This window comes from Adelges cooleyi, unplaced genomic scaffold, assembly GCF_023614345.1.
Source record: "Adelges cooleyi isolate 19-005CV unplaced genomic scaffold, UGA_ACOO_1.1 ACOO_flye_CR_arks_rails_tigmint_CR_PRNA_9, whole genome shotgun sequence".
In the NCBI taxonomy this organism is placed as follows: domain Eukaryota; kingdom Metazoa; phylum Arthropoda; class Insecta; order Hemiptera; family Adelgidae; genus Adelges; species Adelges cooleyi.
Window position 1 is genome coordinate 3,028,404 of NW_026096579.1, and position 26,699 is coordinate 3,055,102.

The 26,699-nt window shown below is 34.9% G+C and overlaps 1 protein-coding gene across 1 annotated transcript; it reads right to left on the minus strand.

Moving 5' to 3' along the window:
* On the minus strand, window positions 1–26,656 carry LOC126846719 (signal-induced proliferation-associated 1-like protein 1). Its single transcript, XM_050586497.1, has 22 exons — window positions 26,327–26,656; window positions 6,432–6,843; window positions 5,675–6,125; window positions 5,349–5,611; window positions 4,700–4,851; window positions 4,517–4,641; window positions 4,225–4,463; window positions 4,058–4,161; window positions 3,829–3,986; window positions 3,641–3,747; window positions 3,434–3,568; window positions 3,127–3,367; window positions 2,786–3,050; window positions 2,608–2,723; window positions 2,369–2,527; window positions 2,191–2,305; window positions 1,803–2,129; window positions 1,235–1,358; window positions 897–1,144; window positions 677–831; window positions 383–577; window positions 1–315 (listed from the first exon to the last, which is right to left on the minus strand). Exons 2-22 carry the CDS (start codon window positions 6,832–6,834, stop codon window positions 120–122), a joined length of 4,278 nt encoding a protein of 1,425 aa, XP_050442454.1. The 5' UTR covers window positions 6,835–6,843; window positions 26,327–26,656; the 3' UTR covers window positions 1–119.
* Between the last annotated feature and the right edge of the window lie 43 nt (window positions 26,657–26,699).

Below are 26,699 nucleotides of genomic sequence, written 5' to 3' on the forward strand. Positions count from 1 at the left end.
TTTTACAAAAAGTTAACAATGAGTAATAACTGCGACTCAATGGCAGTATTGAGCACATTATAATATGCATAAAAAAAAACAAATTGTATAAAAAACTATAAATTAAATACATCGTGTATTTATTGTTCAGGATGTTTGTCGATGTTTTGAAAGAACCAATGGGTGAAATGTTTAAGCTGTTGCGCTGCACTATGTGACTCGTCTTGTAACCGACGATTTTCTTCTCTCAAATGTTTTACCTCATTTTGAAGTTCCATGCGCATTTCCATTTCATTACGTAACATCATTTCCAAATCCTCTGGGCTCATATTAGTTCTAGAAAATTATTTTAAAAAACATTAAAATGACATTTAGTACACATAATAATTCTAAAATGAATTACTTATTGGTGTTTGTGGAATTTGTAATCAACCCATTCATGTTTTTCCAACTATGATCACTCTCTTCATTATTAGTATCCGATTTAACTACTTGCCCTCCTGCTGATACTTTACGTAATGCTTCAGTAGCAGTATCAACAAGAATTTTCCAATTCATTCGATCAATAGGGGTGTCAGGGAGTGGTAAATCAGCAACACTTCATAGATATCAATAACAATAATTGTTTAATATTATTTAGGAATGGTAAATGGAGATAAATATAAATTTATACAAATTATTGTTAAAATGAAAATACCTCTCTACTTGTTTTAGTGGCTTCATTTCACTTAAAGCTGGGCTTGGTGCACTAGATATTACAGTAGCTGGACGGGCTTTAGTTAGAATGACTTGGCCTTGTTCGACATTTGAAACATTTTCCCTGGATACGTGTTTATTTGGTGAATTGGTATCCTGTAAAAACAATTATAACCGAACTGTAATATTTTTTCTTTTTTTTTTGTTACTTTAAAAACTACCATGAAAGAAGAGTCTAAATTATAATCAGGATCAATTAATTTCATCAAATCTTCTTGTAGTGTACTCATATTACCACTTAAACGACTACTAGCATTGGAATTACGTCCGGAAACACCAGGTCTCAAACGAGGTTCTCCCCGATCTAATCCTGAACGAGGGCTTTGATTACGACTACAGTTATTTTTTAAATGTTTACGATGACTATGTGGTGATCCGGTACTGCTACTCCCAATAGTTGATACATCATCTGAAAAAAAAATGTTCTGTTTGTAACACATTGCTATGGAATTTGACTTAACTATTTTAAACCATTATTATAAAATAAAAATTTATTTACCTTCGCTAGCAGCTAAAATTCTGTCATTCAAAGTTTCTGGTATATTTCCATTACTTAAGTTCTTTTTAAAACTACTACAATCAACTAAACCATTAATTTTTTCTAAATCTTGGCCACTTGATGCCTAAAAATATTCAAATAGTTTTACTCGTATAATTTTTAATTATGAAAATAAGGGAAAGTGTAATAACTAATAAGTATTATCAACTAGAGAAGCTGCATACAATTTAGTATATATTTTTATCAATACTAGTTTTACATAAAAATAAGTTTTGCGTAATGTTATACAATTATTACTTATTACAAAATATTAATTTTTAAGATTCTTGTTCATTTGAAAAAATTGTATAGCAGTTGTCTTAAAGTAAATAGAAGCTTCGGCTAACTTTGCCAAACTTTGTTTATAATAAAATAATGTCATTTTTTGTTATATTAAAATAATTATAAATATGCATAGAAATTCATATTTTAATATACAATTATTTTTAATTTTGAGTGAATAAAAAATAAAAGTTTTTGCTGCAACTTCCTATTGACTCATTTTTATATTATTTAATTTATTGCTTACTTTCACTAATCGTTTGGTTGATCTTCTGGGTTCTGATCTTTCTTCAAATTGTCTATGCACATCATGGTTATGCTCAGGAGTTTTATTAACATAATCATACTGTTGAGTAACATTATTACTATTACGAGGGTCTGAGTACACAGAAAATGAGTTGTTTAGAGTAGATAAAGGTAACGAATTGCTTGCGTGTATTTTTGAATGATTTTTGTTTGAATGAGTCGGTGTTAACCGTGAAGGAACAGGAGGGGGGTCTTCTAATGGCACCTCCAATAAATCATACCAACGATCATCTGAAGAATGACCACTCGACGAACTCGTTAATGTACCCTAAAAATTAGTATTATATTATAATTTAGTATGAAACAACTATTGTGTGCAAAAGATATACCTCTGGGTTTTGTGGAAATCGAGGATCCAACGGTGTTGTATATGACTTATTACTACCCATGGTACCATAACCTGAACTATTACTGGATCGAGGTGGAGATAAACTACGCTCATACCTGGTAAGGTTAAATACCATTGTAAGTAAATGATTAAAAAAATATAAAAAAGTAAATTAGTACATTTTACGATGATTTCCAGTTACTGGTTGTTGCAAAGCAGTTTGTTTTCTAGGACTTTTAACAGCTGAAATACCGGATACATTTTCATATTCGCTTTCGTAACCTTTAGGTGAACTATTATTATCGACTCGATAAGAACAATTTTGAATGTGGCAGCCCCTAGTATGAAAAAAATGAATTAATAAATATCAATATACACATATATGTGTAAAAAAAAATATAGAACTATAAGTTTTTACTTTCGTGGTGAACCGTCTTGGAGAGGAGGAATTACGGTAACTGTGACAAGAACACTAGTCTTTAAAAGGTCCACCATTTGATCGTGAGTAAGAGTCGCTACTGCTACTTTGCAAATCTATAATGAATAAAATTTGTATTTGAGCTAGTAAATTTGTTTAAAATATATATATGCTGTACCTCTATGAGTCTGGAATTTTGTCTAAGGCCAGCTTCCCACGCAAGACCAGATTTTTCGACTTGAGTTACCAAGCCATCAGGCTGAACATGAAAACCAAGCTGACCTAAAGAATTACGATGTAATGACAGTTCTTGTGCGACAGTACCCTGAGTAACTGCGCGTAATCTGACTATGACTTCCATTAACTCATCACGATCACCATCACTACAGCCTTCGTGCATATGCAATGTAACGCACTCTCCCTCGTGGTAATAAATTCGTAAACTAAAATGTTTAAGAGAAAATATATCAGTTATCAGCAATGAAAATTCACTTAATAAATCATTCATAATAAACAAACCTATTAGTTTGTGTCGTCCAACCCAATATAGATTTGCAAGGTATCACTAACAATACATCATGATTGTGCTCTTCAATCAAAATCATAGAATCTGATGATATAGCTAAAAGGCAGTGGCCGCCAATGCCTCCATTTCCTTCTTCCAATACTACTTGCCAACAAATAGCACCCCTTTGTGATGCATCAGGTTGAAACCTTGGACGCCATCTTTCTTTCTTTTTACTACTAAACGACAGCATAGCTAAAATAAATAAAACAAATTATTTAAACATAATCAATACAATATTACATATGACTTCAAGCTTACAGAATTTTTGTACGGGTTCAATGGTGGTGTTTGTGGAATGACTTAATGTTAAATCTTTGAGGTACTCTTGTCTTGTGCGAGTAGCCATTGTAGCAAATTTTTCAGATCTATGAGCGGCATTTTCAGCATTAATAACTGCAAAGTACATTTGTAAAATTAAATTAAAGACTATCTAAAAAGGTCACAGCAATTAATATGATTATTTACTTTTAGCTAATAAGAAGTCACTAAAAGCTTTGGATTTTTTAAACACAGCTTCTGCAGGAATTGGAGGTCCAAACATTTCAACTTCTTTTGATCGAGTAACCGCAATACTAGAAAATTTGGAATAAATATATCAAATACATTTATATTTTTTATTAAAACAATTTAATTAAAATGTTATAACGACCTACCTGTACTGTGTGTTTTCAGTACATGGATTGATTACTTTAACAACAATAAATACATGCTGGAATTGGGAGCGAATATTCTTCGGCGAAAACGGCTGAGCACCAGGCTCTTGAAACACAATTGTAACAATATCATTTCCGATATGCCTCTTTCGTAGAAGCTGTATAAATGAACAGAAACAAAATACAGTAACTATAATTTTAATGCTTATCTCTTGACAAAATATTTTACCTGCTGTCTATTGTTTGGAGTGAAGGGTAACATCGTTGATACATGAAACATAATTTCACGATTTTGATATTGACTATAGAAAGAATAAAGTCCAGTAGAATCAGCTAAAAAAAAATATATACATGAACATACATGATTTTACATAGGTGGAATAAAAATTGTCTTACTCTTGTTGTCCAATCCCGCTCTATATTTGTTAAAACCTTTCAGACGCACTCGTTGAGCAATACTGTCCATAAATTGGTAGAAAGCTAGGCCAGCTTCTTCATTGTTGTACATATGTTCTTCTGTTTTTTGACCGGCACGACAGTACATAACTCCAACTTTATAAGTATGGGAAATACCCTGTTCATCAAGGCCTAATAAAAGTTCTTCAACTCTGCTAGTTGCTGTACCCATCCTTAAACTATTTAACATATATTATAGACACAATATTTATTGTTGTTACAATAATTTTACCATGAAAGTGGTATCTCTGGAACTATATATTCAAGCACGTCTTTTGTGTTGATATGCTTTGAACTGTTGGATAGTTTAATGTTAGGAATAGCATCTTCGAGAATAGAACCACGAAGTGTTTGTAACTGAAAAATAAATTCTAGATTAAATAAATAATAAGGAATGATAAAATAAATTGTTTACCTCACTAGTCCTGATTATAATTCTATATCTAAAAAGGATTGATGGACTTGAACTACATCCATTAGCCGATTGTTCTGTTTCTACTCTTTCTCGCTTTAAACTAATAGCTACTGGCCCCAAAGTCTCATCCATTCCAAACCAATTTTGATGTTCTGCAAACAAATAAATAGTTAAATCAATTATGCAAGACCATTGTTTTTATTTATACTGGAAAGACACATTTTCATCTTATACCTTCATACAATTTGGTATACCTAAATATATAAATATAAAAAGAAATATGAATGCACACGGACGGGAGTTTAACCTAGATCTATATTTTACTGGGCGTAAATCTTAACCATTGAGCTGCTGGGCGCCCATAAAATATTAACGTTCATACCTTGATAATAAATACTCTCCTGGACAATGTTTAAATTATGAGAAAAACCCATTTTATATTAGTCTTGCGAGTATACACGACTAGATTTTTTCAAGGATTTAGTCCATGGTGGATGAAGTACCCAAAAAAATCACTGTGTGTGTAGAGCCCAAGTATTCAAATGCACAGAGATCTCAAAGATTTGATAAGTCAAATCAAATCCCACATTAATTATTTCGTTTGTTTATGGTAGGACTGTTATACATAGAAAATGCAGTTAATAATTACCTTGTCCAAAAAAATATTTTCGATAGTATAAATCTCCTTCATCAGTAGTCTCTATTAATCTGGAATAGGTTTCCGGGCAAATTCCTTCAGTCCAATGGGTTTCTCCAGGTGAAAATTCAAGAACAGATATTCCGTAAGCCATACGAGGCCTATGATACAATTTGCCATTATTAAAAGTTGAAACTTGCCCAGCCTGGGTTCTTTGGGTGAGACTAACTTCTCTTTCACCTTCACCGCCGAGCTCATTTCGGAAAAAAGGACAACTATAAAAAAATAATACAATGAAAATAATATGTATTCATATATATATTTCAACACAAGCATACCTGTCTAATAAATTGTTGTGTTTTCCATCACCAAGGTCATCTTTGCCACTCTCTGGGGTGGATGATCGAGCAGCTAACATAGAAGCCGCTGACGCACCTGTAGCAGTGTTCCTTCTCTTTGATAACATGTTTTGGAGCTTGGACGCTAACCCTACAGTAGCTGTCAGTGATTGGACATCATAATGAGCGAATCCTCTACGTTTCTGTCGATCATCAGAAACAAATTCATTACTTGTTGTACCCATACTACAACTGGGAGGTGAAAGAGTGGCGTCTTCAGTCGTTCTGGAAAACTTATTATTTGCTCCCCAAAATTTATGAAATTTTAATCTAAGCTTTGGACTGGAATTTCCATGGGCCACTGTTTTATCTAGATTGGTTGGTGCGGAGATCTGGTCATCAGGTGGAGTATCAACTGGCATTTCTCGATACCCAAACTCACGATTATTACCTACAATATGAGGATTTAATATTAGAAGTAAACAAATATACAGTATGTCGCTTAAGTCCCGTTAGCTCCGAAATATTTCAAATCTAATTTAACCAAAATATATTTTTATTGCCCACATTTTTAGCTAAAAAAGTGTCAGTCTGAAGATAATATATATATATATATATTATAATTACACTATCCATAAGATATAAAGTAACACTTTAATTTAAATTAAAGTTTGATATACCTTGAGTGACACGGGATTTCTTACGACATACTGATCATATATATATTTCACATATGTAGCTACAAGCAATATTTTACCATCAATCATGTCTAAAACAGTTGGACGATAGTCTTGAAGCATAGCAAAGAAATTTTCGCCATTTGACGTACAACCATTTGAATTACGATCGGAACCAATTACATCAATGGATCCATGGCTACCATATTCTCTTTTTAACATGGGACTAATCATTGGACGTTCGTTGATACGGGATTCTATATATTGTGTACTACCTCCGAAATGGTGATAATCTGAGTGTGTGAGTTCGAGGCTGGAATTACTACGATAAAGTGGATCTTGGGCGGACCTTTGTCGGGATGATGATGACAGTCCGGCACCAGTCCTTGCTCGCAATAAATTGCTATTGTAGTAGTCCATTGCTTGTACTGCATGCTGCCGGGCCGCACTAGAGCCATTTCTAGTGCCTTCTAAACCTATCATCACAGTCCACTGAAAAAATAAAAGAAGAAATTAAGATTTTGTTTACAATTTCAAATACTTTTGGGGTTTGTTTTTTAATGATTTTTAAATGGCAGTTCGTTTTTTATCATTGTACAACGCGTTGGAGATGGCAAGTTAAAAAAATTATATACAAATCAGCAACTTCCGAATTATTTTTAATTTTTTTTTAAATGTTGAATTCAGGGACGGACAGGAAATGCCTATTGGGTCAGACTTATATTGTATTAATTGTGTCTCGGTATCGGACATGTTATGGTACCTATATTAAGGTCATTGGTCTTGTCGTCAGCGAAAAATAATAATAATTATTATTTATTATTATAATAAATTATATATCCCTCGTATTTGTTTAGATACTACGCGAGTCATTCGTTAATTTGCGGTAAACTAATATTGTAGTTTTAATTTTTATATTTTTATACAAGAAAAGACATGTGCCGTGTTGGGTTAGCCGCGAAACGGCCATCGCGGGCAATCGTGTATATAAACATCTAATTATAATTTATTAATTTTAATCAAACATCTACCAAAATTTTTCAATGAAAACCGTCTAACAGCAAAACCTCGTATTACGGAAATTGTCAGCTCAAGTTAAAAATATTGTTTTCTAATCGAATTCAGCTCGCTTACGTCAAAATTAAATCTGACTTGTTAAGAATACTGAGCAATAACAAAAAGAGTTATTGTATACATATACACACGGTGAGAAGAGACAGTGCTCAATGGACTGATTTATCTGACGGTATAAATTCAACCATTCATCGAATAACGTCTAAATCTATCAATAGTGACTGGCCGATAATTAATGCCATCGGTGTCAGACCAGCAAACAGTTTTTCACCCTTTTTTATCTCTTTAAAAAATCTTTTTTAGTTTACACCGTGCGCTACTATCAACCTTGTTTCGACAAGAATACCGCCACTTCCATGGCGACATACCATCCTTACCCCACCTCAATAATTGTATTATTACTCTTGGTTAGCCCGGAACCGCCTTCAAACGATTGCTCTGGTGGAATGTTACGGCAGGAGAAAACGGCGTCATTTCTAAGGGTCACCCGAGGGTATTAATAATAGACATCCTGCGGGGCAATAAAAGCTGGAATGTGGACGGCTGCTGCACACAGCTACTGCAGCAGCCTCTGCCGGGTTGATTGTGTGCGGCGGTAACGACGGTGTCCTTTTTATTCTATTTTTTTCCCTTACTCCACGGACCATCTGTCCTCTTCTCTCCTTAAATACCTCGAATCGACCTCCGTCGTCACAAACGCACACATTCACGTATATTGTTATACGCGTTTAAGCCTGCGGATTATGATTATTTCATTGAGTGGAATGCGACAGCGGGATTTTTTGAAAATTCCAACGGACATATTAAACTAAGATAAAATAAAAAACATTGTAAAAATTTGTTACGTCCAAGCGCGAGTTATCAATCATCAATCGATCGGTACGTATGCAACACACGACGAAACAAGGAGATGCGCTTTTCGCAACTCCGAGTCGCTATAGTAAAATGTAAACCAACACTAATCGCAATAACAATAATGATGACGATAAAGACTTCCCGACAAATACGGGAAGAATAAAATAATGACTAGGTTACAGACTAGCTATTTGTGTGCGTTACGTTACAGTTGGCTCGAGGAAACTGTATTATAGGCGAACAAAGCGTAACGCTCGCGAGCGTCGACTCATATGACGTTTAAACCATAGAAAATCAGCAATGATAATAATGTAAGGGAAACACACGTGGGGATAGGCAACGGCTCGGTGGTATTGCGTCTTATATTTTTTAAGCGCATGAGCTCTGCATACGAGTACTGGAGTACTGGAGTCACATTTATTTACAGAAAGAAGAAAAAATGAAATGGATTATGTTTTACGCAGTTAGGCCTTTAATACCGAACAACATCATGGTTCTAACGACGACTTAAGACGACAACGTTTGGATCGCCGAGCACTTTTAAAGTACTGACTTATGAGAATAATGTAATGTTCATATTTAATTGGATACTCATTGTGCTAGATTGTCAATGGAGAACTGCAACGGATTGGAATGAAACAATATAAGATAACTTTCATAACAGTATTGTTTATCCACAAGAAAACGCGAGCGATTAAAGCTGTTTTTTTTTATTTACTAGCCAACGATAAATACTCTTTGGGGACTCGTGAAGTAAAATACACACAGTACATCGCGGTGTATCAATAATCAGGTCCACCTGCTCGCATCCTACACACGTCGTTCCCATTTAGACGGTAGAAGAATGTGATGTTTTAACGCTCCCCTTTTTATCAAGCTTGTGTACATTATTATGCGACGCGTACACCAACGAAATCGAATAATCCCCGACCAAAAATCGTTCATAATCTCTCCGTATTCCATACGTTTAAACTGTTTAGTTTTGTCAAAATGCACACACTTATAAGGTAGACCCTAGACGGAAAATACGCGTAGAAAAATAAAAAAATTAATTACGGAAGGAAAGACTGCATCAATTCTGTGACTATACAGTTTAATTATATAATAATTATACAATGGTTAGGCTACATAACAAGGAGAGACGAAAACAAAACAATTAGGGTAGTAATGAAAACATAGGCCTAGAGGAAGACTCAGGAAAAGATGGAATGGCGTGGTAGAAGAAGATTTAAAAAGGCTGGAAGTTTAAAACTGCAGAGAAACAGTTCAAGGTAGAGATAGGATTTTGTTTATGCTATAATACTATATGAGAAAATATTCAAATATTCAAATTTTTATAATTTTTAGTATTTGCTAGAGCTTTATCAACTTATAAAAGTTAAATGGCAACGTATACTGTATATATTTAATTAGCTTTCTAAATTAAAAATATTTTGCTGACAATTTTGACAGTTTTTAATAATTTTTTTAAAAGTTATTTAAGTTTAAAATTTATGACAGGAGAGATTTAGTGCGATTGAGAAATATGAGCAGATAAAAATAACTCTTCTCTCCATTCTTCCTTCGGTCTTAAGTTTTAAACTTTAATAACTTTATTAAAACTGGTTATCGACCAATCAACATGTTCAGCAAGTTATACTTCATTTGAAAACTTTAAAAAATAATATATACGTGATCATTTAAGTTTCAAAAGTTGATAAGCTGTAGAAAATACTAAAAATTATAAAAATTTGATTATTTTAAGAGTAAACTAGTGTAGGGCATTAAAGAATCACCTAGTATATAAATATCTATATGTATACACGGATACCTAAACTATACTAAATTCAGAGCGTTAGTCCTTTGCTACAACAAGCATAGAGTATAACGTTAATACACAATTCATTATTATGTAACAATAAGCGTATAAATATGTATTTTTCAAACTAAAATGACTATACGGCCAAGTCGTCAAGGACACATACTTAAGGTGAGGGCGTTTAAAACTTATTGAAAACTATAACATAATTTTACAGCTTAATAAAATATATTTATCACAATTGTTTTATTATGGTAATTTATCGAGCATGCGTAAATGGACAACGCAGCAGAAACCATAGTTTTCGTAGGCACGAAAAAACAATTGAAATATTACTAATTTCTATATTAATGATTGTGGTTAATTTTTATAATAACAATGCAAATAAACAAATTAATTTAAATTCTAATACAGCGCAGGGTTATTACTGTTCCTTCTTTTTCTTGTACCTAGTTTAATACCTACTTGGACAGATTGCGCAAAGATCACACGACGGTCTTACACTAGCATTTATTATGGTGCATTGTATAGGCACTTTTTCACTAAACTTTAACACTAAGCTAAAATGTGTAAGAATATAATATATTAACACAGGAAAGAGAGATCTATTTTTAAATTTTTTAACGCATGCAGGCTCTATTTTTATGTTCTGAACAAACATTTGGATTCTTCATAACATCTACAATCTTGGCAAAACATTAAAATTATTTTTAGTTAATGGATAATTTCTATGTAAAAAATTGCAATTTTTAAAAACAATTTTAATGATTTTTACTATAACATTAAAAACATTAAAGTTGAAAATGTACTTAGATTGATACATCAAGCAAGTATTGGAAAATCTATATCCGTTTTTGAAACAGTATTGTCGGAAAACGCATTTTAGAGTACGGTTATAATTAGAATGAGTTTTTTCGATTAAAAATATAGAGGCGTAGGGGCCTCTTAAACAAATTACTCATTTTAATTTGCAATGAATAAATTATACTACAGGAAAAAAAGTTGAAAAAATTAGTTGAATCATCATTATGGATATTAAAGAGTACGGAAATTATTATCAGGGAGTTAATATTAATTTAATATTTATTTAATTACCATATATATATAATTATACTTTCAATCTTCGTACATTTATTATAATAACTCATTATAATTATGTCATAACGAACACAGAATGACTATGGAGTATCGTTTAAAAATACAATATATAACAGAATCGTCGAAAAAAGTCTATTGTTTACAATGCTCATTCTTCACGCGTTTCAGAGAAATTATTAAAACATTTTTTTTTTGTCATGGCAATACAGTCATATTATCGTGATAAAAAACGTGAACAAGTACCTACATTATTTCTAAAACGGTAAATGTATTATTATTACCGTCCGAATTCTGTGAACAGAGCGAATGTGACCCAGAATTTTGGCATGCCACAAGACCGGTGTGTCACATAATTTAGGAACTATCAGTTGCTACTGCCTACTTCTATTACTATTTTTTTACCAAATTATTTAAAAGATGTCACAATCTCTATTAATTGAGGGTTTATAGCGCAAATAAGAATAAATTAATTTAAAAAAAAAACTTAAAAATATTCTCTAGAACAAAAGTTATTTCACAATTGACAACAACTTATGTTATGTTTGTAATCGGCGACAAAAAAAAAAACGAAGAAAAACGGACTATTGTTGGGTTCAAGGCAATGAATTAGTTAGGATAAGTATTTTAGAAGGGTGGGTAGTGTGTACTACGAACTAGGTTTTGTTTTAATGACTATCAATTCAAAGAAATTTATTTTTAAATAAAACTTACTCATTTAAATTAATATTAATAGAGAGCCGCGTTAAAATTAAATAAATAATATAAAACATGTAAGTTAAAATTAATTATAACTTATAAGTATATATTTTTTTTGACAACAACCACAGATTTATAGAACGTTCCCAACAATAAATATAATTTGCTATTTACGATACTAAAATTCTAAAGCACAGGTTTTGACCATTAAAGTTATTTTAAGAATTTTGCTGTTTATTGAGTGCAACGTGCAGGCTGCATATAATTACAAAACTATAGAGTTAATGTGGTACCTATTTATAAATCTATGCAAGTTTACTGCTTCGAATAGTACAAAGAAATACATATTTTATAAAATGCATACAAACTAAACAATTTCCACCCATCAGAATCTTAAATCACTAACAACTAAAAAAATTATATTATTATTATCTTGTAAGGTCATAAATTTATTGTTATATGTAACTACGTTGTTCGAGAGTTCGACCATAATATTTAAAACAACACACCCTATACAAACTTTAACTAATTTTTAACAAACTATTACTGAACGCCTAAATATAGGCGTCACTGAAACCCCTGTAAATATTTTAAGTAGTTTGTTAATCAAAAATACTTGGTGAAGGTGTTGATATACCTGAAATATTTTGACAAAGCGAAAATACGACGGAGAAAATAATATAATACAATAAATGTATTTTTAAGGGGATTCTCTGTAAACGAAAAAAACACACTTGCCTTGCCAGTTTTAGGCGTTGCCAATTTTTGGCCCTTCTTGAGTTCTTATGACAGCAAAAAAATATATACTTTTGAATCGAAGCCAAAAAAATAAAAGATGTGCAATGACTTTTCCGGGTTGCACGACCACGTGATATGTTGTTGAAAAGGCTAGGTTTTCGCTCCCCATTAGGCAAACACAATTTTCTATATGCCAGAAGTCGCAACGACGAGTCTTTTTTGTTTAGCGTACTTGAAATAATACACTGCGAGAGTCTGAGCTCTTTTTTTCTTTATACTATGCTATCATTGTCAATATCAACGACGACGGCCTAAAGAGGATGTCAGTGGCAACAAGAGAAGAAGGTCTATTGTGAGGAATGCTATGAAACAAAAACACACGCCGCCGTCTCAGGCCGTTGATCAATAGATCCTGCTGCGGTTAAGACACTACCGTAATGAAATAAAGACATGTCCTATACATACAAGACATTTTATACAAATAATATTGAACAGAGAAACGGAAAATGAATTTACATTATTTACGGATTACGTGATGCACTGAATGCAACCAGGCTCAATCGACCGGACACTTTTATTTGACCTACTTATCACGTGGCCACCACTGGCACGACGTTCCGTGTACACACAAACACAAATACATTATACTTACAGATAAATAGAATATAACAAGCGTTTAGAGTCAATATGGTCTAGAAGAGTAGTGATATATTATTTGTATGTATAGCCCGCCCTAGGGCGTTGAATTACTACCGTCTTAAAACAAAGAAGTCGGACATTGACCGCCATTGGCGCCATTAAAATGAACCGAACCTATAGTCTGACCGAACTTACAACAACTGTAAGTTTACAATAAAATATTAAGGGGTTAATAATTTACATACGTTTACACGTGAGTAGGCGACATAAACGTTACACCTTCTATGTATTAAGGGGTTAGGGCTAATCAGAGAGTTGAAAAAAAAGGCATTCAAAAACAACTTTTTATAAACTGTTACATAATATTTTTTGTTTGACAAATAATACTAAGTTTTTACACTATATTTCAAGAAAATGTTACATGTATTTTAAATAAAAAAATTAAGTCTAGACTGAGTTATTTGCTTTTGATTGTTTATCGCTCTCGTACAAATCTGCCGTTCTTATTAGAACTCTAATTTCGAGAAAAACAACATTTTACTGTAAACTGTAGATAGAATGAACCTTTCATGAGCTCCAGAGAACCTTGTTATGCACGTAGGACGTTCCAAGTTGGATCAAAAAATAAGTCACCTCAAGAACTTCCCAGAGAGCAAAACATTTCAAAAGCGCTTTTCTTAGCACGGCAGAAATAGTGTCTTATGGTAACCACTATATATTAAAAAATCCACAGGACTGAATCCAATGAAATTCATACAGCCTACTCTAGGCATGAGAAACTAGTGTTTAATCTGAGGATTTTTTAAATAAAATTAAGCAAAATGGCAGCATCTGAAAGTTAATGTATGCATTTTAAGGAAAAAAAGCTCTTGTTTACATATAAAAAAAAGTATCGATTCAAAAAATATGTTCATAACCCCTATAATGAAATCGCCTAGACACTTTATAAAACTGTAACAAACCAATATTTATTAACGTGTTAAGTTGTAAATGAATACTTTCTTTGTGGAGCCGGTGTAGCGCAATAGTCATGCAACTGACTACGACGTGTACCGTCATTGGTTCGATTACCGGCACAGTGCAAACATTTCTCGCAGTATTCCAAGACTACAAGAACCGTTGTCCGATTACACTGCACCGTTTCTTCCACTAGAGACCCATTCCAAATACCAAAACTTACTAAGATTGGTATACCATTCCCAACACAAAGTGAAAATTATTGCTTAAGACACAACAAATGGAATCGAGAGCAGTGAAAAAAAATTGGGTTCATCAAATAGAATATAATAACTCAGGAATTTAACAGGTAATGCAACGATTTTTTTTTATAATTAATTATATCACAACCGATACTACAACCGAAGATATTGTAACGGAATCGTTTTTACTAAATAGAATTATACGTCATGTTTATAAAAAGATTCACACAAAACACATTGTTAGGGGTGTTCTTCAGTGGAGATACGCCCTTCACAAGGTTGCACTGGACATCTTTTACTTAATCCCCCTGCAAAACAATGGTAATTATACCAATGAATACAACAAGGATAAAACAATTATTGTCGAAGCCGCGTATGTACTCTATGAATAATAATAATAATATAGTTTAAATTATGAAAACAAAAGTGTGAAGGAAGTAATCATTTAAATATACCTACGTACGTAATGCCAAACGATACTGGACAAAAATGGGCGCAGTGCATTATAATCTATAAGGAATTTTGTTTTTATAACCACACCGGCCGATGACAAATCATGTGTGCACAATACCATCGACTGGCTACGTCCTTGGGAGGCTCTGAGAGGATCGCGTTAGGCTTGGATACAGAAGGCCTAAAAAAACTATGTAAAGCTTGCTTCCTCGTCGATTTGATCAAATAACACGTCATTTATTTAAAAGCTTCTACTCGCACAAAATATAGAATTGCCTATCACCGATAGTGTAATTTAACGTTTTCAAGGTCAAGAGAACTTTATAGGTTTATTTTAACAAATCAATTTGTTTTTAATATTCAGTTTACAATATAGTTTATGCTGTTTATCATTTACTGCGCACTGACAAAACATATTATAAGAAGAATAGAAACGAGGTAATTTAAAAACAAACGGTCGAAAATTTACCAACCCAAAGTTGTTTTTCACGCTTTCCACAGCTGACACATTTGTGAGATATTTTTTAATTTGAAACTTTGTCAAAAAATAGTGTTACAATACATCCCTGTCAAGCAATTTCTTAAATCTTTTTATTTTTCGAGCCTTGTAGTCACATTAGTTATACAAATTAAGGACCGTTTTCAAATCGGTCACACGCATAGTATTTAGATTTTACTTAATAAAAATTAACCAAAATCCCAGTTGGGCTTCTAAATCGTTAAAAAAATAACTCTGGATATGCATGGCGGCGGACGACTTTACTTATTTTTAAATTATACATTATTATAGTTTTGCATTTGTTATAAAGAGAGGTATGGCGACAACTACCGTGACGGGCAACGTCCTCTCTGGCCAAACGGATCAGAGGAAGGAGGCCGGGAAAAAGCACGCAACTCATCGTCGCTTCTATTAATGTATAACAGTATTGGTGGTCGGTCGCGGTCGACGAGCGCTTTTTAGTATTATCTTTATTGTATCGTTTGCCTTAATGTAGTATACTGCAAAATTGTACATTCAGGCCGTAATAATTAAACGGTTCTGCGCGTAAAATCACCAAGACTACAAAATAAACGGCCTAAGTATACATATATACACAAATACCGGGGAACACACAGTAAACCTAACCTAACCTTGTGCACACGTCGAACAGGCGAGGGTGAACGACCTATGCCCGTAGCGGCCGACAGGATGGACGGACTTAAGAAGTCTTTAATATTGTGTTCAGAGGCATTATTTGTCTTCCGGACAAACTACTCGTTTCTTCTGCCAACGATATCAGTAATTTAGAATCAATGATAAAATATTAAAGGCCAACTCATTGAGTATTACTATCTGTTAGTTTGATGGGTTGTCAACACAAGAAATAAAATATATTATGTATATTATACGACATACGTACATCGCAACGACCGTCGCCAAGGATAACTACAAAATGTTGTATAACCCTCTCAGTTCAGTCATGACCCGTTAGATCCTCTAAAAACAAACAAGTTATTGGTTTTGTTTCGTCCGATACTGCCGTAAATAGACATTACTTTTTATAATTAAAAAAATATCGGACGTAGTTTTTAGATTCCGGTGGACTAAGATAATACATATCATAATATGATATCTATTATGTATTATATTAAGTGGTGGCGAACGATAAAAAGCACCGTGGTCGGTCTAGACTAATTAATAACGTTTACTTTCCAACAGACAAGTGTTCTAAATGGCGCCTAATAAAGGGGGGAAGTTGATTCGTCCCGGGCAATAAAACAATATTACCGAAAACAATATATTCATTTTTTTTCTGTTGACGTCATAGCCGATACCGGAATAAATATAAATAATTATTAAGTTCTATTGTCGAAACGTTACGGTAGATTCAGCCAGTAATATCAAGTAAAGAACCACGGGTTTATTGATTGGAGAAGAAAAAATCAGGAGAATTCAATGGCCACGTCGTATCCTTAGACCTTATTTTGTTCCTACTATAAAAATACCGTTTTCATCAGATGTCGTTGCTGCTGCTGCTGCTGCTAGTTCTACTACTACAACTACTACTACTTATACTAAACTCTACAGTCACCACACCTAGAGGCGACTCGAATCACGATTGTTTATTATTCCAAGGCCACGCGTACCGACGCGGTGGCTTTGTATGTATGTTGTCGGCAGAGGAGATCGAAACGGAAATGTTTGGACTGCGGAATAAACACTGGAAGATGGAGAACCCGTTAAATACACGTTTCTCTATAGGGGGAACGTCGTCGCGTGCATAATAATATTGTAATATGGCAACCACACGGCACCGATATAATGTTTCCCCTCTGGAATTTGATGATTTAAACCACACGAAACGTTTTTCCCCTTCCCGTAGTCGGCGAACGCATCCCGAATTTCATGATGTTTGTTTTTTTTTCATACATCACCTATGCGGTGAGAAGGGAACACCTATGCGGTGAGAAGGGAAGTTGCGGTGTAGTGTAATCCAACTATGTCGTTGTCGCCGACGGGGAAGCCTAAGTAAAAGAAAATCCCGAGGCGAACGTTTAAGAGCATACGTTGCCGGTTCGATAGGCGACAGCCTATAAAGGTTATGACCCGCAAAATAGTTGTCATCATCAGAGATCTTTGAGAAATTTCAAATACCAACGTCATCGATGAGTGGTCTCGTATCGACACCGGCTGGTGCCTTCCGCGGATTTGAATACGAGAATATTTTTGGTACATCATTGCGCGTTTCCTGTATACCGGATCTGACGCAGATAGGTATACTCATATTACATATAAATGAACGGCTAGAAGGAGACGTTCTTTGTTCGTGGTAGCTGTGAGTTTATAATTTTAACTTTTACAAATCCGATTAATTGAATAGGATTGTGTTTATTTAACTTTTAACCGAATAACACGCATCGTGACCGGAAAACCAGCAGGGGAGGTGACGGCGAACAACGAATTCGGTTTTCCGATTTCCTTGTCAACGGTAATTTAAAGGTTACCGCGGCGACTGTTAAATCGACCGGATTGCTCGTAGGCATAAGTATAATCTATTGTTTTGAATTTCATTCAGTTTAAAAAAACGCCGACATAAACGAGCATATTATTATTAGAATAATAGCCGCGAGACCTACTTTCCGGACAATCCGCGTGTGATATTATTATTAAGTACGATACTAGAGTTTCGCGATTTAGCCTCCTACTCGTTTCAATCGAAATCAGACGATGTGAAATCCGCCATAGTGAATTTAATGCCTATCTTAAACGATTAATAGCTTAAATGAAAGCGCACGCCATAATCTCACGTACAACTTAATTGAATATCTAGTTAATATATTTACAAAATAAAAGTAGTTAAACGACTGCTCGCCGCTAAAATCGTTCTAACATTATGGAGCAATTTCAAAGAAATATATTACATGACGTGTAAAGTATATATATTATGACTTGAGTATAACGATTCAGACAGACGCGCGGGCGGCATAATTCTATATTGGCAACGTTGCGGTTGCATTACTAGTATACCCGTCCAATGTCTATAATAGTAATATATAGGTAAGTCACGGCCAATATACTATTTGAACGGTGACCCTGATATTATAATATGACACACCGCACGACCCGCAGTGAATATTGAGTTTTGGTCGAGAAATCTACCCACACGGAATGATAATATTGTAATCTGTACGGCATGGAATAAATGAAAAAAGTCTCCGGACGGCGGAACAAAAAAAATACAGTTATTACTAAACATAATACCACACGACGACAAACTGGTTTATGGCTCCAGGCTCTTCGTCGACACCGTATATTATGCTTTAAGTCGGAGTGTTTTTGCGCGCGCTCGCGCCCAGCAATAATATTGTTACTAAACCGGGCGGCGATCCCGCGTTCCCTCTCCCGACGGGTCGGGGTCATTCTTCGTTTGATCAATTCAGACGAATGCTCTCATTGTTGTGACCACTCCCTACCCTATCTGAAAGTTACTTACCAAGTAAATACTTTGGACGGACGGAACATTATCCCGGGTCTCCCAAAAACGACGAACCGAGCAGTCAGCAGAATCGGAATTTCAATTAGTGAGTCATCGACCGCCGACCGGATCATCCGATGCATCGTGACCATTACATTGAGGAATTTTATACTCTCGTAAGCGGCGAGGACTGACCCCAAATGCAGAATTTTAAACAGACGCAACAGCGGAAGACGTAAGCAGACACGCTCGATAGGTGTCATTAACTGAGAAATATATACATTAACTGTGTTGAACAACATCGACTTAACAAATTAAAATTTGTCCATTATTACATATGGGAGTATTCGAGATGTTTGTTCAAGAAACGCAAGGCAATTTTTATTACCGTGAAAAAGGGCTCATATAATTTGGTGCATTTCAAATATGAATTTTTAAAAAATGTTATATTCGTTCATCAAACGTAAAATAAAGTCAAGACGGAGTTAACTAAATCATATAATATAAAAACGTAAGCGGCCATATAAAAATAAAATAACAATAGATAGTGAATCGTACATTAGATACAGTCAATATATAATAGCCAATATTATCAGCTGCAGCCTGCACATACCAAAAATTGTGTTTCAAGACCTACTTGTCCAGTGTTCATTAAGGGCAATCCGTAAATCTATAATATTCACAAACAGAAGCGTAGTGCCGGGTTACTACGTTTTGGTTACACCACAGAATAAATTTCATCTATTCAAAGATTCTACTTCCGAATGTTGGCAAAGTATTTTTAGACATATTTTTCGTACGACCTACCTAAATATAAAATGATTACATTGTTTTCGTTCTAAAATTAGGCATTACACGTTAAAATATGCCCCAAAAGTTTTCTTAAAGGACAAGTATTTTTATACAATCAAACAACGCATACATAATGATTTATTTATTACAATTTGATGCCAAACAGCATTTTTTGCAATAGATGAATTGATAATACTAACACAAAAACGAAATCTAATTATAAATACTTACAGGTACACATAAACAAAATTAAATTGTAATATTACAAATAATACTAAAGAGAAAATTACGAGTCCTTATTGGCCATTCGCATCATCATAGTAAAGACACTACTATTTCTAAGGTAGCATACAGTATCAAAAGGAAACCGAGACGAATATACGTGTCAAAAGTCGCAATCGGGTACATGAAAATTAATACTCCTAGCCTGTAAACAAGGCACAACCCGACCTAATGTAAGCTTACTCAATACACACACACACACACACACACACACGCACTATAAACACATATATTATATAATATATAATTATTGAGTTTTATCCGTAATCACCAACCGCTGTCAAAATATAATCAAATTTAGATCGTTCTTTGCGCAACTCTCGTCTCATTTTATCAATTATCAATGTACAAATCAAGATCTTAAAACGTCAGTCTCTCAATTAAGAGTTTGTTCTAATTTATGCGACTCCTCCTGTAGGTTGTTTTAGACTAACGCAATTAAAAAAAACATGTCGTAATTTATCTAGTCCCGATGTGCGTATGTAAATGTATAAAGAGGAGTGGAGACAGGAACAAGAATTTCGACGTTTATTTTGTCCATCCTATTGACCTCAGGATGCGATAAGAAAGCTGAAAACAGATTTGAATTCGTCACATTTTACTTGAGATCTGACTTCGAGATTATTCAATTTCACTATTAATATTATTACTGAAAATTGTACTAATCTACACATTGCTTCAGAAGTGGCCCAATCAAACAAAATTATGATTTTCAGATTTTTGTTTTATAAAAAGAACAATTTCCTCATATTAATGACAAAAAAACATTATGAAGTAAATATTAACTTCTCCCACAAGCTATACAGCGTATTATACAAGCTTTTAAATAATCTACGGCTAATAATGACCAATGCCGAATGATTGCGTTTAAGTAAATCCTCCGTTGGCAAACAAAAATCGGTAGGGCTACCGATGGCAAACACCGGATGTCACATTCAGTTGTAATTAATACGGGCGGAAGTGCTGGTTATACATTATGCCACAAATTACTGTAGTATAGACCGCCCGTTATTCGATTGAAAATGTAATATTGTAAACAGTTAAACAGGGTACGTAACTGCGATATTATGCTTTGTCGGTTTGTTTGTTTATGTTAATTGGTGTGCTTCAACGTTTTCTGCATGAAAACGATTGCTGGGTACTCGATCACCGCACAGGAAATAACAAGAGTGCCAAACCAGTGAACGTGAGGCTGCTAAAATTAGACGCGTTAAAATTCGAATTAATTTACACATTATGGCACAGCGACTTTATTGCTCCAAGAATATAATGATGTTAATGGTGGGTATTTTTAAAAGAGATGCGGACCTAAGCGGCACGGCGAATAAATTGTTAAGAATCCGGGTTTTCAATTATCAAGCTCTGTGGCGGCTTTTAAAATAGACCATTAGCCGCCGGCCACAAAATACTTATTCTTCTGTAATTTTTAAAACCACAACGAAAGACGGAAAACATGCATGCTGTTCAAACGGAAATCGTAAGCATAGTTCACATACGAATTCATCCGAGGACACGAATTAATACTTATTTTTTACATCCCTTAACGACCGGAAGGCGGATACAATAGGATTGGTTTTGATTTCCCAACGAGGAGGTGCTGGTTTGTTGTTTACCTGGTGTGCTAACAATGAAAACAACAAATTCAAACGTACTCGGTCAAAAAAAGGATTGAGAATTAAAAACGATTCCCATGTTCCGCGCCGGTACTCGAAATACGTATAAAACATTTTTTTTTTTAATCATCCTATGCCAGCTGCGAACTGTGGGTGCCTCGCAAACAGGATGGTCGGTATACATACACGTGTATTATATACGTGCAGGGATATACGAGTGAACATCCTCTTAGTTTCGGTCCGTTCGGAAATAATGACTAGTAGGATAAACAAAGACGAGGAAAACCAGAAACGAATGAATATATAGTTATACATATAAGTTTATACAGGCGTTCAGACCTAACTACTAGAGCGGCCGCATTGCAGCAGGACAAGGTTGAATACACCTCGACGGCACGGTACGACTAAATCTCTTGCAACGTTTTACCCGAGGACACATTATTTTTCAATTAGTCATCGTATTTTGCACTTAAACCAACATTTACACTTTTATTTGTTTATTAGTTCGTATAACGATTTATACCCTAATCCCGTATATTCTATTACGGGATGTTGATGAAAATCAACATTAGGTATGTTGATTTTCTAGCGGGGGGCAAAAACATAACAATCAGCGAATCAGTGTCGACTACTGCGTTACTGTCGGTATGCGAGACGGTCGGTTGACACATACGCATTGGTGCTGGCTGGACCGGCAATGACAATGACCGGCCGCCGACAGTGGTTCTCATGGTTCGAGGGAAAAAAATGGTCACCGAGCATAAATAAAAAAAAATTCTAAACCGGAAATTATAATATTTACTGAAGCCGAACAACGAGAATTGCCGGACTGGGCGTAGGAGGTACAGAGTGGTGATGTCGAACGAACCGTTTGCAAATCGGGTTAACCAATATAATATGCTGCATACCTACAACATAGTAACAACTAACAACAATAATAATATTATTACATGATTACATTATGATAACTGCATGTACTATGTATGAATGATTGCAAGGTTTGCTCGGTCGGCTTCCACCGGATATCCTCTCGGCCGACGTCGTTCACGTCTTTTGATAGACGATTTCACACGCCTAGACGAACTCTCGATTGGGCAATTCTCTAAGGTTTTTTTTTTTTTTTTTTGTAGCGTCCCTACTATGTTATTATACAATGTACCGTGTAGTTCTCAGTCGAATAAATGCCATACTGTAATAAATGACGTGATCCACAACGGACGTTAATTTTGCGTTTTAAAAACAAAGATTTTCGGCATACACCCGGACATACGGAATTACAATAAGACGCGTTTTAATGTGTTGGCGTATAATTTACCGGCATTATGTTAAAAGTCTGGTTTAATTCATTATTTGCGACACCGCACCACACCTAAAATATATCCACACTAGTTTTACCGCGTACCGTAGCGGCGCAGTTTTTGGTTTTGGTATCGTTTTTTAACACCCACCGAGTAGTAACGCGATACATGATAACACGATAAGTTGTTTTACTATATAGTACGTTATTACTGTGTAAACACACGCCATACGAACATAGTTTTACTCACGTATTGTACTACCCAGTCCTAAAGAGAGGAGTTACAATATGTAGTATTATACAAAGACCATGTGGCCACGATCCGTTGCGTTTTAATTTAATCGCAACATTAAAGAACGTGGACAATGTATTATTATAATATGTAAAACGATAAATTCCGTTTATTCGTATGACATTATATGATTACTTAAATGAAAACTGAACGATTGTGTTTATATAATTCTAAACGATATCTACAAAATATTAGAAAGTGTAATAAATGTTTCTAGTATGTATTTATTTATTCTAACTGGATCGGTTTATTATTATTTTACATCTAGTTTGGGAAAAAAACCTGTGGCGATTTGTTCCAAGGGCACGGTGAGGTATACAATGTGCGAGGAAAACAAAAGTAATACCTACACTATACATAAGGTATAGTACCTACACCAACGCCAGACTTGTAAAAATATAATTATTTTCTCCTATCATTATACAGTGCATTGTTCCGTAAACTTTACACTTCGAGGATAATAGTGTAGAACGACGGCAAACAGGAACCACGGCAAAAACAATGAGAACGCACGCGCGCAATTACTGAAAATACACACATAATAATAATTATAATATATATAAATAAGAAAATCGAGGTTGTTCGTTTTTTTAGCGTCCTCGTTTGTTTTTAAAAAAGAATCCCCACTAAATTACATCCGCTTGCCAAACGAGAAACACAACAAACAAATATTATTTCAAGTTTACTACTTTTCAGCCTCATTTGGGTACGTAAATTATAATTTCGTACTAAACCCATCAAATATAAATATTCACACATAATTTTGGTTTAGATTTTAAGAAATATTTAAATAAACTTGTATGCCTAGTATAAAAATGTATTCCAAATACTAATATTCCGAGCTTGGTTGTAATGTGAGCGAGCAACTTCTGGTTTTTAATGTAGAGAGATTTTATAACATAAATTATGAGAGCTATGACAAAAAATAAATAAAATGGTGATGTTTTTAGTTTTAGATCTGGTCATTTTAGATGTAGGTATATAGATGTAATTTTAAAAGTGCATTATGATTAATGGATTTATCAAAATTGTATATCTAGTAGCATTGCCCACTACACTGGCTATTTGGTATGATATTGTTAGCGATACTCCTGTCTAGGCCTCTTGGTTTTCAGTATAAAACGAACTTACAAAAAAAAAAAGTAATATTATTGAATTGTTATCCGAATATTTTTTAATTTTGTATTTATTCAAACTACGGAAACTTGGGCCATTAGCTGTCGAATATTATTTATATTAGTTTATTGATTTATTGTGTTTATTCATTGTTGTGGTAATGAATCTAATTTACCTGTGGACTACTTTACATTGTAAGTAGGAAGAATATAAGAATGCATTTTCTTGACATCTCTCCACCCTCGAGGCAAACGCTTATCGACGCTTCCGCAGGATTTTGTGGACGTGACGAAAAGCGTGCACGATAATTTATAAGGCGAATGAAAAAGATGAACGGGTTGCCTAAGGCTGCCATTTTGGAGGCGGTGAGATTTTAATTTTAGACAGAGGTACCTACGCGAAGAGCACCGCCACGGCCGTGTCGTAATCAACCAGTGTGCTGCCATCGCCTTTAGGCTCATTTCCTCAATGAACGCCATAACACTATCGGCGTGTCGGAGATGTGTACAGAGACCCAATTACTCGGTCTAACAAACACGGATTCATTACGGAAACACGAATAAGTGTACGTTTCGAGCTACGTGTCGTCGTTGTTCGATAAACAAGACAAAACAAACTGTTGAACACGATGATAGTTTCCACCGTGGGGTGGCGGATAGGGGTTTCCGAACGAGTCTAAATTCTGCGGAGACTGACCTGGAAAGCGGATACGTGTCGTCGCAACGATCGGCGGATATTGTTATGGTTATAAGAAAACAATCGTTTTCTCAACTACCATGGTTTTGAAAACGTGCCTGGCATTTCCGGTTTGTCCCTTGGGGATTTTTGGAAATTGTTCAAAAAATCCGGAGATTGGCCGGCCGGCGTACTCTGTATTTCTGGAGTGATGTGCAACAACGCAGCTGCCAGCAGACACCGGGCTCGAAGACGTGATGACACGCACAAATTCCAGATTACCCGTCTTCGGGTCGTCCCTCACACGAATGGAAAAGAATAACAACGAAAAAAGACCACTTTAACCCTTATTTTCTGACCTGTGACACGCAATAAGCGACAAATCAATCAAACTCGCTCGGTTCCGCTGAAGCCGAGGACAGCGACACAGCTACAATGCGAAGATGACCGGATACACAACACACTCGAGCGGAATATCAATAATATTATAACAGAAATAATAATAGACATAGTGTAGTGGATAAACCGATGGTACGATGCCACCGGATATGGTTATTATGACAACAAACGTTTTTTAAAGTCATTAAGACGAAATAATACTTACCGATATTATCTCATTTTACCATTTTATTTCAAATTCGTCTTAAGATAAGAATGTGTATATTATATTGGTGCTTAAATAATATTAGATGATGTGTACCGGGATAAGGCAAAATAAACTCACTATATAACATAGAGTAATGTATACAGGCAACCCGTTTCCCCTTATTCGGTCTATTGAAAGAAAAAAAAACAGGCATAATATTTTATCGTGATTATTTTAAGATATATCGATTGTTATTTCAACGGCGACTGTTGTGAGATATCCTCCGGGTGGAGTTCGCATGTACCTGTATAATTACACCTACGACTGTCTGACTACATAATGACAATTGAACGACGATAAACACCACTACAGGTACCTTCATTGAGACCGATGACGAAATAACAATAATTATCAGTAATATAAAATATCAATTGGCTTACTTTCATACTAAAATACAATATAATTTTACGTTGGTCCCCGTAACCTTTTCGAGAGCTCCTCACGGTCTCCACTAAAACAGCAGTGACAACGTGTTGGCATTTAAAAATATGTGTAAGCAAAATAACCACAAATATTTAAAGATATCGGTTTTGTTGGAATGATGAAAAGGCAGGCGAAATGCCGGGAGTATTGAAAACGCGAACTGTTAACACAAAGATGATAACACCATGAATGAAACATAAACCACGGGGTGATGGTCGTTATCAGTGGGAGGGTGCTAGGTGTGGATCGCACGCTTTACAATTTGCACGACACTGCGCGTTTTCGAATGGTGATTTGAGCAACAGGTTGATCGAACAGGATGTTCGTACTTACTACGAGTGAAATACAGCGGCGAAGGGAGACGGTAAGTCCATTTGGCAGTGAAGTGTACGGGCGGATGGAATGTCATCCACTGCTTACATATAAAACTGCTCCCAGCTAAATTCAACGGCAAAACCGTGAATCTTTGGCGACGGCGGTGTTATTTAGATTACAACGTAACGCGAAGCAATGCGTGAATTCGTTCACATACAGCACACGCACACCGAAGAACACAAAAGACACCACAAGACGGTAAGCACGCACACGAACGCACGCTGATCGAACGAACACCAACACACTCGTACACCGGCCGACGGACTAACGACTAACGAGGAATAATGGTAACACGAAGCACAAAATAAACACAACGCCGACGACGCTGCGG